The 17745-nt window shown below is 39.9% G+C and overlaps 2 protein-coding genes across 7 annotated transcripts in view; both read right to left on the bottom strand.

The window, feature by feature from the left end:
* The window catches only part of MCCC2 (methylcrotonyl-CoA carboxylase subunit 2), a 39963-nt gene extending 26968 nt beyond the window's left edge, over nucleotides 1-12995 (bottom strand). Inside the window, exons 1-6 of the mRNA XM_027446375.2 lie at nucleotides 12549-12995; nucleotides 8468-8534; nucleotides 5285-5369; nucleotides 4918-5019; nucleotides 4220-4347; nucleotides 2216-2328 (exon numbers count right to left, since the gene is read on the bottom strand). Of these exons, the coding sequence (XP_027302176.2) occupies nucleotides 2216-2328; nucleotides 4220-4347; nucleotides 4918-5019; nucleotides 5285-5369; nucleotides 8468-8534; nucleotides 12549-12980 (927 nt within the window). The 5' untranslated portion in view covers nucleotides 12981-12995. The remainder of the gene's footprint in view (nucleotides 1-2215; nucleotides 2329-4219; nucleotides 4348-4917; nucleotides 5020-5284; nucleotides 5370-8467; nucleotides 8535-12548) is intronic.
* A 172-nt stretch (nucleotides 12996-13167) lies between these two features.
* The window catches only part of BDP1 (BDP1 general transcription factor IIIB subunit), a 56807-nt gene continuing 52229 nt past the window's right edge, over nucleotides 13168-17745 (bottom strand). For all 6 annotated transcript variants that reach the window (XM_038169728.2, XM_038169733.2, XM_038169732.2 and 3 more), the window contains 2 exons: nucleotides 17250-17481; nucleotides 13168-15560 (listed from right to left, as the gene is read on the bottom strand). In XM_038169728.2, coding sequence (XP_038025656.1) covers nucleotides 15432-15560; nucleotides 17250-17481 — 361 coding nt within the window. In that variant the 3' untranslated portion in view covers nucleotides 13168-15431. The remainder of the gene's footprint in view (nucleotides 15561-17249; nucleotides 17482-17745) is intronic.

The raw sequence follows: 17745 nt of genomic DNA, 5'->3' as shown, positions 1-17745 counted from the left end.
AGTTCACCAAAACTTCTCTTAAAAGAATTCAGTACAACAGCCATGTGAGTGCCTCTTTTGACAACACACTGGCTTCCTGTTCCACAAAAATGGTGGGACCAATTTTATTCATATACATACATCTAAAAGTACAACCTAGACATATCAATGACTCCAGTGAATGACCAATTTGTTAGTTATGCAAGTGCATGAGCTCCTTAAGAATTCTTAACTCTTTTCTCTTAAATATTTTTTTCCAATTAAACAGTGCTTTTCCTCAAGTAACCTTACTAAACACTACACTTGCTTAACTATTGCTGTCAGAAAGAAAAGTACTACCGAAATTAAATTATGTCTGATTGCAAAACAGATTTAGTGAATTTTGGGGATCTTCTGCCTCAGAGGCAATGAATTTCAGAATTCTTTGTTAGAGAAAAGATGAATGAAGATTTGAAGCCTGAGTTGTCTCCAAAATGCGCCCAAAGTGTATCAAGGCAACAAATGTATTTTTCTCAGAAATTAGGCAAAGCCAACATCTGTCAGGTAAGGAGGAGTCAGAGGCACAACTAGATCCTTGACCAGCACTTCTGCTTCACAGTGAAAGGAAGTATTAGCTTCCACTTACTCCTAGACTATGAGATTCAACCAAGTATAGCTTCTTGCAGAGAATAATAAAAAAAAAAAAGTATGTTTCTAGCTCAGCCATGCCTTTCAACAACAGGGGTAGATAAGAATGAAGAAAATAAAACATGATTTCCACCCTACATTAATGGTGAGTTCAACAGCCAAATATGCCAAAACAATATGGTGGTAAAATACGCCCCTCACAGTGCTCAGATGAAAGAGCAAGTGAGCTAGAATATTCACTCTGCTTGAGATTCCAATAGCTATTTCTAAGAAGACTTCCTTCACCTTCTTTCATCCAGATGGTAGGCATTGAACAGACAACAACACATAGGAGCAGACTCATGTAGTTACAATAATTCAGAGAAAACACTGGACCACTGCTCAGTAGCAGTGGGGAAAAAAAAGCAAAAATGTAAAGAAATACTGGGAAAGGGACATAAAATAGAATTGGGAATATCATTGTACACATACTATTATATAAATCCATAATCAGTTGCCATACTAAATAATACAGGAAAATCTGTCCCTTTCACCTCAGAAAAGATGTAACTGGGCCTAGAAAAAGGTTTAAAGAAGATAAACAAGGATGATCAAAGGTAAGGAACAGCTTTCCCTATGAGGAACAGCTAAGAAATCTGGAATTCTTCAGCCTGCAATGGGGAGTAAGAGGCAGATAAATGACAGCTGTACAGCTGTAGAAAGGACCTGGTTTGCACTGCTACAGATCAGAATAGAAGGTTCCTGTGTTTGGAACAGGTTATCTTCAAAGATCATCTGCCCTCCTTAGTGGCCTCTCACAGGTGCCAGATGACAGCTCCCTTAACTAGCCAAAGACTGCTCTACTGAAGCCCAGTGTCTTTATCCTGCTACTTGCCTTCTTCACCTCCATCCATATTTTATATCCTGCCATACATTTTCACTGCAGCCAAGGCAGCCATCAACATTTACATGCTCAGACAGTTCTGCACACTTCATGAGTAGCAGATTCAGTAGTACTCCTCTCCTAGCTGGCCACCTGCATCAAAAAATTGCCCCCAACACACTCCCAGAATATCCATAACACAAAAACATTTCTAAATCCACAAATTGTGACCAACAGTAATTCAATGCATCATTAATACATTAGAAAATGACCTTGTTGCCAGGGCAGATTTATCATACAGTTATCAGTGTATAAAATGGATATATAAATATACATATACCCCTCTTAGCAAAAAGTATGTCTAATTTACTAGCCATCATCAAAGGGGTCCTCACCCTTACAGCACTGATGCAGAATAATCAACTGCTCCAAGACTTCCTACTGCTTCCTGACGTGGCCCTATTTACCACACTGTCAAGTCCTCTTTCTCCCCACTCCAAGATAGGAGCAGGTAGGTCATGTCATTAACATCAAGGCCAAGAAAGAAGACAGCTTCTTCAAAACTATAATGACTTTTTGTGGACAGTTATTGTGTTTACAGTGCCTCTAATCCCCAGACTGGGCCAACAGGTCAGCAGAATGCAGTGCTAACTAATGCAAAGCATGACTACACATCTTGAAATCACACAAAAGCAGCAGGAATAAAAACTAATTAATACATTTCATTCTCAAGTAAAACCAAATTACCTGAGGAATTCCTTGTGAAGACATGACTGCTTGATTATAGAAAATACGACCAAAATGATCTCGATCTGGAAATACTTCTGCTTGCCGAGGCAAATTTGCTCCTCCAGAATCAACTACAGTAAATGAAAATATATTAACATATGCCTTTGAACAGTGTTATATACATAAATTGTTGGTAAAATATCTGCATGTTATTGAAAATATCCAGCCCTTACTATCACTACTGCTACCTGGTATCTATGTATATTAGGATACCCTTCCTGAAAATGCAGAATTAGTACATTCCACATACACAACTAACATCCACACCAAATATTATAATGAAAAATATATTCAGATGGCTTTAGAGATACAACCATTCTTCCTGCAGATACTTCTAACCTCATCTTACTGCAAAACATTTGAACTAAGATCACTTTCAGTGCACAACTTTTAAGACAATTTTTCTATTGCAATTCTGTCACAAGTTCCAAAAAAATGAAGAAACTGTGTTCAAGATATATAGCACATGTACTTTCACACTTGATTATCCAGACATACTGAAGACATTTTATGTTTACAGTCTTCAAGAACCTTATTTTATATTCATGCCTGCCTCATGATGTACCCTCTAGCTTATAGGTCATCAACTTCAGCTACCTTTTCACTCCAAGAACATGAGAATAAATCAAAAGACTCCAAAGATGGAGAGAAGGTGAGAAAGAAACGCACTGGGCATTTGCACAAGCATCCCTTAGAACTCTGGTAAGTTTTACCTACGAGTAACAATCCACACATACATTCTCATGTTGCATGACGGTAGCTGGTAATCCCCTATATTCAGCTTTACCATTAAGAAGGGTTTTGTTTCTGTACCCTGCCCTCGTAGAACCACTCTCCTTAACATAGCATCAACTCTAGCAACTACAGAAACATACAACTGGTCACTACTGTCAAATGTTGTGCAATGGGTCATCCCTGAACACAAAAGAGAATGCCCAAAACAGTGACTGACTCTCAGTGACAAATGGCATCAGGTGTCAACATCAGAGAATTAGCACAGTGACCACTGAGGGAAAAGGAAGACCAAACTGCATGAAAATTAGGTGGTCAGGAAAACACTCCCTCTCGTGTTTTCCTAACCGTCTAATTAACACAAGCCCAGGTATAGAAATTAAAAAGGTCAAGGAATTCACTGGGTTTGATGACAGGCAGTATTGTTTGCAAGGACTATACTTATCAAAGGTATAGGTTCTCCAAGACACCTTCCATTGCAGTATGACAATCCCACAGTCTCCACCCACATTGTCCCCAAATCCACCCCACCAATACTTTCAAGTTCACATTTCTTCTAAACTTTCTCTTGATATTCACCGCATGTTTGACCAACCAGCAGGGATTGTACATGTTGCTGCTGGCTAAGAATTACCATTTTTATTTTTTAAATGGGGACGATGTAATGGTCTTTCTCCTCTGCTCTAATGCTGATCTATACAAAATCCACAGGCATACACACTCTCTGAAATCTGTCAAACTTGGCTTAAAATTAGTTAATGGGTTTAGAAGTTATTAGACCAGGATTTGAGTCTGACAGTCAGAGAGCCTGGTTAGAGAGTCCTTGTAGTCATACAAAACCAGACTAAGTGTTACCTGTAATAAAGTGAAGACATTTGGACAAGACCATAGGATGGATTACTCATGCATGATGGATGTCAGGGAAAGGAAAAATAATGAAGTGATACATACAGTGGTGTAGTTACATCTGTATGTTGTAAACCAAGACCTACAGCAATGCAGAAAATAGTGCTACAAAGCTAAAAGTGCACTCCAGTAAGATTTGCAACTAATCTGTAGAAGTAACATTATATTGATGAAAATGCATTTGCAATTGAAATATTTACCTGGTTAGTTGAATCTGGGGACCTGTCAGCCTCAACAACGTGTTTTGAAAGAAGCAGTGTTTTATCTAGAGATCATGTAATACCATTGACAAAGGTCATTTGCTATTTCCTCAATGGGACTCACCCAAATATATACAAGGGAGATGATTTTGCATTGCAATTTCTTGAGCACGTAAGTGTTTCTTAACGGTGATAGGATAATAAGTACCACCTTTGACAGTTGCATCATTGGCGACAATCAAGCATTCCACCCTGAAAGCAAAACAAGTTTATGGGAGAGAAATATAGTCCTAGTAAACAAATCATTTGTTGATTAAGAACTGCAACACACTCAAGACACTTGAAACCCTTGGGATGCTCAAGAAAGCAACCCTCTTTACCTGCATTCCCTCAAATACATAGTACAGCAGCAGTTGCAGCACTATGACGTTCTGCTTCACAGTCCCTTAGCTCCCTAAATAATTAGCTATAGATTCATACTTATTTCCAACAATAGTTTTAGTGGTACGTTTAGTAAGCAAAACTAATTCTTGACCTAGAATACTGTTCTGTCTCTTGAAAATTGCCTTACTGATGCACAAATCTCTTTTCATCATCATACACCAGAAAATCTGTGTGTCCAACTTCAATACGCAATACAGTTATTTAAAAAATCACCTCCTTTTAACAAAAACTGAATGAATTAAGACACTGAATTTGCTGATATTTTGAGTCTCTGAGACAAAACACTTAAAAGCTAATAGCTTAACACTGGAAATTAAGCAGTATTGTACCTTATTGCTTTTCATATCATCAATAATGTAGCTGACTGCTATCTCTCACCCAGATATTCGTCCAATGCCTGTAATAATTCCTCCTGCTGGTACCTCTTCATTACCATACAACTGGTAGCCTGCAAACTGGGAGAACTCCAAGAATGGAGACCTGAATAACAACAAAGACCATAACAAGATTTTTAAACAGGAATTGGCCTAGTACTCAAATGTCACCAAATCTCAATTATAAGATCTAGTTTTATTTTTTTTAAATCTCACTTTTTAAAAAGATGAGTATTTCAAAGAACACATTTGTAAAACTTCAAATGGTGATAACTGCCAGTGCTCATGGAAACTAATGATAAAACAAGTCTCTTAGAATATTGACCTGAGAAAGAGAATTCGATGTGTTTTTAAGCAGAGAAAGTACTTACCCTGGATCAATAAGCCTGTCAATTCTCTCTCTGGGTAACAGCTTTCCTCTTGATGTGTGAAGCTTACGAGCTTTTTCTCCACCCCCTGTGATACAACAGTCATTCTTAAGGTTTACACTGAACACAGACAGACAAATTAACAGTTATATTAAAATTTAGAATGGAAGCACTAAAAAGTTCCCAGCTTTTCAAATATGGAGTTCAATAATGCATTCAATAAATAATGATTTTCACTTCAAACAGACTTAAGGTATTGATACAAATGCTTGTCTTTTGGAATCTACTCTATTTTTCCCCTTCATTTTTTATGGCTAGTCTTCATGTAAAGATACTAATAAACACAGTTGCCTGAAACTTTCACCCTCTGCTTGGCTATCAACAGAAGGGCTGGAAACTTGAATACACAGAGGAAAAGCACAGCAATAAGAACTACAAAATACACTTTTTCCCAAACTAGTTCAAAACAGCTATGCTGAATCCAGTCTTGAAAGACCCAACACTACCAGGATTCATTTCCTTAGATTACTCCAAAGCTGTGAGCATCAGAGTTCAGAAACACAGCATTTAATATCAAGGTTATATTTATCTTTGCTTCATTTCAGCCCGTTACTGGAGGCCAACCTAAATCATATCTTTTGCTCTCTAGAGCTTTGTGTCATTCAATACTTAAGATTTGTTGACACACCTCAGCCTCTTTATAACAATAGCTTATCCAAACAGCGTCTCTTTATGTAGACAGATCACTGATCCACCTCGTCACTCTAAAATTGTCTCCCCTTGTCCAAAATAAAGCAGGTGTTATTTTGCTAGCATTTCTCCTGAGACTTCTAGATTTCTTTGTTAGCTAAGCATTGCTGAAACAGAGCTTTTAAGCCTACCTGTCAAGCCATCCCTCTTACCTCTTTCTTTGACCACTATGAATATCATTTCCTACCTATAAGGCAGGCCAGAAAGCCCACAGATTATTTCTGATTCAGTCTGTTCATTAGGTCTGTATATCCAGCCTAAGTCTAAATCTTGCACATTCTTTCTGCACAGGTCTCTTAAGATACAGCCTTTCATATCCACCCACAGAGCTAATACTCTCATCCAAGTTCCCAACATCCCACATCATGATTACTACAACATTTTCTCTGACCTTAGCTGAAACCATCTTGCCTTTCTCATTTACACTTAGAGTGTTGCTGCAAGAATCATTTTCTATCCTGTGATTTTCGTCATCTCTGTGCATACCCCCTCTTCACATGCTAATCCTAAATGCTTGCCCTCCACACCCTATAGCCATTCTGTCGAACATTTCTCTTTCAGGATCAAGAGGTTCACTCCACCCTACACTAGACTCCTTTCTGAAGCAGAAATTTCTGAAGCAGAAATTCACTGAAAAAAGCTTGGAGGTGTTTAACGTGAAATCTCCTGTTCAATTTCTCCTCTACAGCAATGTCTATAAAGACTTCACTGTGACTGTGGATTGGTTATGATTCCTGCCAGTCACAAAGCCTAGAAGTATCTCAGTTGTAAAATTATTTTGCTTGTCATCCGAAATCCACCTGCTGTAATTTTTTACAGCCCATACATTCTTTGGTGGCAGGGACCTTCCTGTTACACACACTGGTATTACACAGGAGAATGTGATAGAGGATTACAACAGACCTACCCACCAGAGCAACAAATAATGAAATATGCATTACAAAGACTTCTGGCAAGAGCTCATTCTCTGAATGACGGCTCTTAGAAACAAAAAGATGTTGCACTGATCCCTCAAAAGTATTCAGTCTAAGTATCCAATTCTTCTTGGTTGGATGAGATGATCTGAGAGGTCTTTTCCATCCTGAACAATTCTGATTCTTGTATACCTGTATGACAGGCAAAGCAATCTCACTTGATCACACTCTCAAAATACATATAAACTTTGTGACAGAGCTCCCTTCCTGAGATGCAGAAGAGGACTGTGTTCTTGTCCTGTTATCATATAACAAGCAAGAACAAGAAAAGGTGCAGCAGTGAAGAAGGCCATTATCACTAGTTCATGAGCCACACAGGGTACTACTAAACAGTCCCTACACCCATAAAAGACACAGGGAGTCTACAGGATTCAGCACATCCTTATGAAGTCCTTGAGCTTCATTACATAGCAAACAAGGAAGAACATTAAACTCATACTCTTAAATGTACTCTGTTCCAAAGTTGTACAAGAAGTTGCATTACATAGGAAACAGCACACTATCATGACACACACAAAGTGAGAATTAAAGCTACATGCTTGATCTCAGGCAGCACAGTTTAGCTTTGATAAACCACTTCATTTTGTATTTCTCAGTCAATTGTAATTAATTTAGGTAGTCCTATATCAGTAAAGATTAAACCCGAAACACAGGTTTCAAACTTCCAAATCAGTACAGATTTAATTATTTTTATTTTTTTTTTTGCCAGCAAAACAACAACAGAGGTCTTTGTAAGCCCCCTTGAAAGTGAAGAAACTAACACACAACCTGAACAGCAATACATTTGCCAAACCAAGCTTTTATAAAAGCAGGCAGCCGAGGATGAAGCAAAGAAGCATGTGAAGAGGAAAGTATATGAGCAAAAACCATTTTTAATAGTCCTTTCTATTTTTAAAATATTGCCATTAAATTCATTAAAGAAACATATTTTCCATTGATTAAAAAGACTGATTAAAAATGAAACAGCTCTAAATATCCAGTTTTCACCATATATTTTGCTTACTTTTTGCCTCTTTAGCAAGGAAATTAGTCTTCTGTTTTGTTATATCAACCTTACTTTAACTTATTGTCCTTTTCCAGTAATTTATGGACTTGCTGCATTAGGATATTCCTGTGATATTCTGTTGGCAAAAAAATGTATTAACACTCTAAATACTGTGATAAACAAATAAATGCCAATGTTAAAGACTCTTTTTCTTACTTAAACCAAATTACTTTGAAAAAAAACACCAATATTTCGAACCAAGCTAACTTGGACATAAACCCTTTAAAGTTTTCAGCTGATGAAAGATAGCACCTAGATGCAGACAGATGACCTAAACTTCAGTATGACTACCACAATCCACCTAATGTTGTGTCTGAATGAACTGATTAATGGGAAAAATAGTAATAACTTAAAGAAAAACATCTATTTTAGGACTAGTTTAAAAAAGTATTCTAAAATCTGGACTACCATACTCACCTAATTTGATTTTTTCTGCTTGTTCCTGGAGTTCCTTTACCAGTGCTTTCATTCGTTCATAGTTTTCCTAAGTAGGGGAAAAATGTTTCAAGTTTAACCAAGAGTGACAGTGCTATGTTTGAACAAAGAAACACAGAAATTAGTGCACAAGATTTATGTCTCTTCAAAATTTCAATCTACCTTATTAAATTCTTGTTCTGCACTGTTTGTAAAGTAATAAAATTTCTACCTGTGTGTCGGCTTTCCTCAGGCATCCCAAAACAACCTTCACAAAAACTCTGAGTGTGTTCGAATTGTAAAAGGTCAGTTCTAAATTTAATGAACCATTACCAGAATTAGTCATTACAGAGTTGAAATGTTATTTTTCAGGTTTTGTTAATGTTTTGTTACAGGTTTGTTTGCCTTTTACAAATCTAATTTTGTAAAACAAAACATCATGGACACTCAAATTAATTGCTGCTATGTCTCTTCTACGGAAGATGAACGACCTAGACTGAACAGAAATTGGTAAGCAATTTCTATATTCTTATTGTTTAAGTAGAATGTAAAGAGAAAACAAAGCTTTGCAAAACCAAGGAGACTGGTCTTCGAGGCAATATTCATCTTATAAAAACAGACTTTTGCAGCTTTTTATATGAGCAAACCAGTACTGAGCTCACCACTGCAGAAATATCCAATACTCTGTGTGATCATTACAGCTGTTTTTATCATTTCTTCAGAATTAGAACATGTTAGTCAACCTTAACTTGGCTTTTCAGACACACTAAAAACTACGTAACTGCTTTGAAAAGTATAACCACAACAAAGCAAAGAGATACATTAATTGTTGCACAAAGAAATCATACTGTCTTGTCTAATTGCCATGTAGAAGATATTAAAGTCTACAGAAAAAATCAATCTGGAAACTTCATATTCAGACTTGAACACTCAGAACTGGGGTTTCCCCTGGAAGCAGCAAGTGTTGTGGTTTAAATAGCTTTGTTTAGCTCTGTCTTAATCACAGAAAGACACCATGTGGTGAAGGGCAAAGAGAATGAAAACAGGTATAGGCCCTTTGGATTCAAACCACTTTAGGTGTACAGAAGGACTTTAAAAAGAAAACATTTCTCCTCCTTTACAACTGCTATGAAGAGATAGAAAATATCCTACTGAAAGGTAAAAATGTGTCAGAAGAAAGCAGGTCTTGGCCACTTCCCCCCCTGGTACACAGGGTCGGCAGCAGGTCAGCCCCTGTGCCTGGGGAAGGACTGCACATCCCCACTGAGTGCTGCGGGCAGCAGGGCTCAGCCTGCACCCGGTGCTTCCCAGGAAGATGACTGCAGAACGCTACCTACCTGCCTTCGGAGCTGCCCTGAAGCCCCAGGAGACAGGGATGGGGAAGTCACCAAACTTTGTGTCCCCTCCCTCAGATGTAAGGCTGCATTATCTGCTCCAGCATGCTGCTCCTCCTTTGGTGCTTCAGTCTTTCTTCCTGGCCCACCCTCCACACAGACCTAGCACCTACCTCTTCAACTGTTTTTTGTTTGTTTTTGTTTTGTTTTTTTCCCCCCCTTCCTAAGCTGTGAAATCACAGGGGAATGACTTACTGACAGTTTTACCATTGTTCACAGCATCCCAGAGAAACAAGTACAAAGCAAGCTGCGTCTCGTTAACAGGACTCCGGCACTCCCCAGAGACACTACGGACAGCAACTGCAGCCACACACACAACCACTCACCAATGAGGAAAGCAGAACCTGATTTCAGACCTTCAGAAGAGCGCTTACAACTCCTACAACTCCCCTGTAAAAGTCCGTAAAACAGACATTGTAACTCTGTTCTTCTAAATCTGCAGTTGTTACAAGATCCAGTGTTACTGTATGCGTGAGTGTTCAGTTTGTCTAGCCAACTCACTTCCCAGCACTGCACACAAAATTTTCCCTGTTTCTCCTTCTTCAGTCAGCCTGTTTCCTCTAAACACACTCACCTTTTTTGACAGTACTGAGATTTAAAGATCACCTTTAACATAGGAAAAAATGCAGCTAAAAATAGCTGAGGGAATTAGAAAGGTTGTAGCAACCCCAGTTGCAGGCTCCCTTATCCGATTCTGAATTAACAGCTCCTGGCAGCTGCTTTAGCTATTCTCCTACATGAAAAACTGTGAAAAGATTTTTTACACCATCTATAGAAACCATTGCATTCCAGTATTTAAGTTAAATTCAGTTGATTTCTAACCTTATCCTTCATGTCCTTAACCACACCACAACATCATTGTATGTTACAAAGGCAAAGTAAAGATGTTTTCAAATCTTTCTATGGGTTTTTTAAGAAACAGCTCCCTTCAGAAACAAATCTATTATTCCTTCTAATAAGCTCTTTATTAACTTATGTCAAAAAGGCAACAAGTTCTTTCTGGAAACCAGCCCCTGCACCAGTCAGTCTGCTCTTAATGTAAGGGCTCCCGGGAACTTTAAAGCAAAATCTAGAAGCCAAAGTTACAGACTAATCCTACAGTTATTGTATGAGCTGAATTACTGCTACACAAGGTAAGGAGCAGTCAGAGCTAATCTTTAGAATCTTTACATAGACTCTCCTCTATTTTCTAGAACTTAGACTAACTCATTTTTAAATTACATTTTTACCTGTCTGGTTTGACAGTTTACATTATGAAGGCCAGCCTGTCTAGCTGAATTCACAGCCAGAAAAGCAAACATTAGCTGCAGGAGGCAAGACCTTCATCACGTATTGTTATGCCTTCTTGTGTTTGCACTGCTACTCCGTGTATTACATTTGTTTCAGATGGTTAAGTACCTCACAGCACGGACCCCAGCTCTTTGTGTTTGTAAAGCACCACGTACATTTACACTAGTCTACAAATTGTAATTATTTCTACCAAATACTAACACTATTAGGAACCGTACTGCTTGAATGACGTACCAGATGTGTCCAAGTAAGTGGGCTTGTCTAGCATAGCCACGCAAACTTTTCCTGTCAAAATGTCCCATTGGAAACTGCTGCCAAAACTTGTGAACACTAATGAAAAAAAAAAAAAAAGTAAAAATGTATCCTAGAAAAAATTACCTGGCCTTGCATTTTTTTGAGCTCTGGAGGTACACACGAAAATGAAAATCCATTAACAGCTTAGCTGAGTAAACACATTATTACTTTTTTTTTGTAGGTGTGAATATACACACACGTGCACAAACATACACACACTCACTTCACATGTACAAGCTTTGTACATATACACACCAAAGCTTCACGGAAGTTTCTGTCACCTACCAAGTTCTGTCCCAAAATTTAGTTTCTGCAAAACCAAACACAGAACGAGAGGAAGTATTTCTGTGAGAGCACGCGCTGTTGCTTCACTTGCTGTTAGTTATTTTGCCTGGATCAAATTTTAAAACAGCTGTGTGTCTTCCTATCAGTTTTGATCCACACCTAAAACTACGTGATTTTCAGCCTAACTGTAAACACAACTTTTATCCTCCATGTGAAGATGCCAATAACGCCCCACTAAAACAAAACAATTTCCGCCAGACACGGGTGCTGTTATCTCCATAAAGGAGGCTGTCATTCCACCTGTTTCTCCTCCTCCTCCAGGGATGGTGCTTTCCACTGGCATCCAGCTTTCTGGAGGCACACACTTGACTTTGCAATATTCCCCCTGCCTCCAGCTCAGGAGCTGGTTGGCAAACAGAAGAAAGTTTCCAGCCCTGAAACCACCAGAGACCTCCTCCAGCTGCCTGCAAGCTCCCTGTGTCCGCCTCACCAGCCCGGTATCGATCAGCTCCTTCCTCACCGCTGCAATAACAAACAGGCTCTCGGAGTAAGGAGAAAAGTCGAGACCAAACCCACCGCGAGGCGGCAGGCGGCACGGACCCATGCCTTTTTTTTTTATTATTATTTTAAACTCAGCCTCAGCGAGATAAAACGGGATTTGGCACTTCCACCAAAACAAAACCCCAAGGGGCGGCGGCAGCAGCAGCAGCACCCGCCTGCGGGCACCGAGCCCCGTGGCTGAGGGACCCTCGCTGCCCTCCTCCTCCCGCAGGGCGCTTCCCCGGCCCCGGGGCCGCCGAGCGGTGCCGGGCCCGGCCTACCTGGTAGAGCGCGGAGCCCGCGTCGGGCCGCGAGCCCACGGCCGCCACCGCCTCGCCGCGGTAGGGGCGGGCGGCGGCGCGGCGCAGCAGCCGCCATGGGCGCAGCAGGCGCCGCGGGCCCAGCAGCATGGCGGCGGAGCGGAGCGGAGCGGAGCACAGCCCAGCCCCAGCCGTGCCGGGCCGGGCCGTCCCGGGCCTGCCGCCGCCGCCACTCCCCCCGCCGCAGCCAATGCGCAGAGCGCGGCCCCACAGCCGCCCGCCCCGCTCGGCCGGGCCCCTCAGCGGGCAGGCGGCGGGCACGGCTGGGAGCTGAGGCTGGCTCCGTCCTTTGGTGTGCGGGAGAGAGAGAGGAAGGGAGGGCGAGGAGGGGCTGCTGCCGCCGGCAGAGCTGAGGGGGGTGAGAGGAGAGAGCCCAGCGGAGGCCGAAGTCATTTTGCGTAAAGAAAAGTGAAATAAAGCAGCACCCCAGACAGAAAGACAACGACAACATGAGACGAAGTGTCTTCAATCTGCTTTCCCCATGCAAACGTGCCTCACAGTGCGAGGCAGAAGTTGAACCCACACTCTGAAATACATACAAGCCTTTAGAAATGGCAATAAATATTCCAACAGACACAGGTAATATAAAATAATTTATTAACATAATTTACATATACAATATGACAACTTTCTTTGAAACAGAAAGCTTATACGCAATAATACCTGTGTCAGACACATCTTCAAGCAAAGCCACATTTCTTGTGCCACATTTCTGTAAAAACGCTACAACTAATCGGCATCGAGATTTCACAATTCCTTTCTTACATCCCCCACCATTACAAAACTTGCATAAAACAGAACACAAAGTTGTCTCATCACAATTCATATTACACTTGTTCTTTAAAAAAAATCCTCTAACAAAGTGCATGTGGTTTACTGCAGGGAAAAAAAAATGTACCCCAATTAACAAGGTAGATAAGGCACCTTAAATATTGGTGATGAAATTATTATTTTTATCTTATAATATGAATGCAAGCTAAAATATATGCAACAAAATATAGAATGGATATCACCTTAGGAAGTAATTAGGGCAATTATTTCATAGCCAACTCTGCACAAATCTGTGTTTAGGCTATGCCAGTGCAAGTGATTGAAACATGCCACATTTATTAGGAAATAAGAAATTGCTTAAATGAAATATCTACAAGACATACAATACTTTGAGCTTAATGTATACATTACCCTATTTCATAATATTTACAGTAAGACAATACTTAGATAAACTACTCAAGTTAAATGGATTAGGCAGAGCAGGATACTGTCTGAGGAGAAGCTCTGGTGGTGGTGGTAGATTTGTCTATTTGTTTTTTCTTTTTCTTTTGACAGTATGCTTTCCAGTAAGTTACTTTCTACTGGGAACATCAGCCTCCTTATCATGTCAACTAGATGTTGTTCCTAGTGCCATCTGGTTGACAGAAAACTCCTAGTATAGCAATTTGCAGTAGCAGTAATTTTTTTTGTGCATTGTCCCTTACTGACAAAGTTTTAAAGGCTCTTTCATAAGCCTTGCCAGTAAGTTCTGAAAGGCAAACATTTTCAAACTTCAAGAAGTATTTCAAAATTAAGTAGATACTTATGTGAAAATACTTGCCAGCCTATGATTAAACCAGTCCAAAACTGAAAACAGGCTAATACAGTTTCAAAGTTTCTCTTTTATGATCATTTCTTTTGCAGAAGTACTTGCTGTTATTAAGTATCAGGACAAAGCTAGACTATCTAGATCTACATACTCATTGTGTAATGAAGTTTGAGAATGAATATTTCACCTTTCATTGACCACCTGGCTTTATGAGACTCAAAAGAACTTTCTTATTTCATCAAGACAATCTTCCTCCTAAGCAAGTAAACAATTACACTAAAATCTCAAGCTATGCCAGTGAGTACAAGTAATCCAGGAACATGGGGAAAGCCATTCAAATTCAACTGCTTCCAAGCAGCAAATCCTTAAAGCAACCTCACTGTACATGTACAGTCATGGTTTAAATTTAGTTCTGTTTGTGCTAATTTACACAGGTGAAACAAAGGACAGTGGTACAGATATATACACCTATATGTAAAAACAAGGAAAAGAAACGGTATCCAACCCCTTGTTTTCAAATTTGGAAGGAAATTAGTATGTGTATTGGGAAATACTAACCTTTTCTCACTCTAGTAGGACAGTTGCAAAAATTAACATTGTATAGCATCACTCGGTAAATGAAGCATATTTTTCAGTGTTTTCCTATATAAATTTTAACGGAGACAAAACCATTTGGCTTTTCAGGCTAAGGTCTTTTAATTTATGCAAGACTTCTTAAATATAAAAATACGTAGTTTGGAGATGCTAATAAAAATAGCTGCAGTGATGAGCATATCCATGTACTTCCTATGCTACTTTCAGTATTTGCATCCTGATCTACAGAGATTACACTATATATAAAAGGTTCATTCCTCCTTCTAATATACTAATATAGCATACTTCACAAAAAGAAGTAAAGAACTTGTATAACCAGTACCACAAGCTTTAGCATTATAATCCAAAGGGATCCTTGTCACAAGAATAAGCATTTTTTGCATCACACTTTTCTGGAAGACAGCCATGCACCCATTTATCAACATCTAAACAAGGGAAAATTAAGCCACTGGTCCATCCAATGGCATCAATGTAGTGGTGTAGGTTGCATCAACATTTTAAAAGTATCCAGGTCACTTTGGAAGAAATTGATTCCATCTTTAGGGAAGTTTATTAACAATAGCTTGGCTGATGGTAAGATTGGCACAGCAAGCATTAGAACAAGCACAGACTTTTAAAAATAATTTATTGCTGTTGTACTTAGGTCCCACAATTTTTATAAAGCCAATTTGCTATTCTGAGTCATCTACTTCCATAAAGATGTCACTGAAAAAATACTCAGAGATTCTGGTGGGCTCTTCTTCCTTCTTTGGATCTTTAGCAGAAAGGGGGGGCTTCTGAGGTGGCTCATTACTTGGAACCTAATAGAAAAAGAAAAGGGTACTGTTAACAGTCTTAATCTGTTTACATACTTGTATGTACACAAACACATATATACATACACACATATATATGTACATGTGTATAAGCATATGTAGATATATATGCTTGTGCTTCCTATTCAGACAGGAAGTTTCAATAAAAAACAGGAATTACTAGAAAAAGGAAAACAAGTAGACTCTCTTCTCATCTTCTGCTAATTAACACCAGGAATATTTCTGCAGGAAAAGCTGATTAATATTTTGAGATAGACCACGTACTGGACAACAGTCATTCCCTTTGTTTGACTTCACATATTTGCTATGGGTTTCAGTTAAAACAGAGAACTATTGCTGCAATTTGTTCCCCAGGGGGCAGTGTTGAGGCCTGTCCTCTAATATTTTTATTGATGATCTGGATGAGGGAATTGTTTGCAGACAACACCAAGCTGGGGGGAAGTGTGGATCTGCCAGAGGGTAGGAAGGCCCTATAGAGGGACCTGGAGAGGATGGGTCGATGGGCAGAGGCCAGGGGGATGAGGTTCAACGTGGCTAAGTGCCGGATCCTGCACTTCGGTCACAATCCCGTGCTATGCTACAGCCTTAGATGGAGTGGATGGAAAGCTGTGCAGAGGAAAAGGATCTGGGGGTGCTGACTGATGCTCACCTGAACATGAGCCAGCAGTGTTCCCAGGTGGCCTAAAAGGTCAACAGCATCCCGGCTTGTACCAGGGACAGTGTAGCCAGAAGCATCAGGGAGGTGATCGTCCTCCTGTACTCTGCTCTGGTGAGGCCACACCTTGAGTCCTGTGTTCAGTTTTGGGCCTATCACTACAAGAAGGACATCGAGGTCCTGGGGTGTGTCCAGAGGAGGGCTACAAAGATGGTGAAGGACCTGGAAGACAAATCCTGTGGGGAGCAGCTGAGGGAACTGGGGATGTTTAGTCTGGAGAAGAGGAGGCTCAGGGGAGACCTTATTGCTCTCTGCAACTACCTGAAAGGAAGATGTGGGGAGCTGGGGGTCGGCCTCTTCTCACAGGTAACTAGTGTTAGGACTAGAGGGAATGGCCTTGAGTTGTGCCAGGGGAGGTTCAGGTTGAAAATGAGGAGACATTTCTTCTCAGAATGAGCCGTCAGGCATTGGAACAGGTTGCCCAGGACAGTGGTGGAGTCACCATCCCTAGGGGTGTTCAAGGAAAGGTTGGACGTGGTGCTTAGGGAAGTGGTTTACATTGGTAGCAGGATGATGGTTGGACCAGATGATCTTGGAGGTCTTTTCCAATCTTAATGATTCTATGAGTCCACAAGATAATTCAAAGTCAAAACTTCATCACATTAAAATATCATACATACACACATAAACAATTATCAGCAGAAGCCCTTAGAGCTTCACCCAAATTTTGAAGAAATGTACAAACCTTCTGCAACTTCTGCAAATGTAACATTATAGAATATTGGGCTACAACTGTCAGAGAAACCAAAACATTCATAGATGTATGTGCACAGAAAAAAAAAAAAAAACTTAGTTCCTTTTTAAGTTTCCTTGACATGCACACGTTAGGATCTATTTATTCAGTGAAGCAGATCTCTCTCCAAACTTGAACTCTGTATGCCCACTTACTCACTTCTGAAACAACTAATTCATTGTTCTTCACATCTCAAAAATGAAAGGACATTCAGAAGCAAACATACCGTAACTACAGCATCAGCAGTTATGCCGTCATACTCCACAGATGATGATGTGCTTGTAGAGGGAAGGGAACAAGATTCCTTACTGGATGGAGAGGTTTTTTTCTGATTTCGCTTCAGGGTCGCAATCTTTGGTTTTTGGATCTTCCCTCTACTCCCCTTGGTATCTTCTGCAGAATCAGAACTACTTTTTTTACAAATTAAAGATAAAAATCCAAATGGTTTTCGTCCACCCCTATTCAAAACAAATACAGTCAGAATGTCACAGATTGCTCCATTTAAGCAATATATAAATAGTATAGCAGGGGTCCAACTCATTACAGAGCAAACAAACACCTCAGATGCATATGAAAATTCTAAGAAACAAGAAGTTATTCCAAGACAGGCTGTTTTTATTACTGAGTAATTTCTCATATGAGGAGTTTTACAAAGCACTACAGAAACTAGGACCTCCAACCCTTACAACAGGAACCTACGATTTGTCACTAAGCTAAAGCCT

Source organism: Anas platyrhynchos, chromosome Z, assembly GCF_047663525.1.
Source record: "Anas platyrhynchos isolate ZD024472 breed Pekin duck chromosome Z, IASCAAS_PekinDuck_T2T, whole genome shotgun sequence".
NCBI classification, from domain to species: Eukaryota; Metazoa; Chordata; class Aves; order Anseriformes; family Anatidae; genus Anas; species Anas platyrhynchos.
Note: the sequence above shows the minus strand (reverse complement) of the source record. Positions and strands in the feature narration are given on the sequence as shown.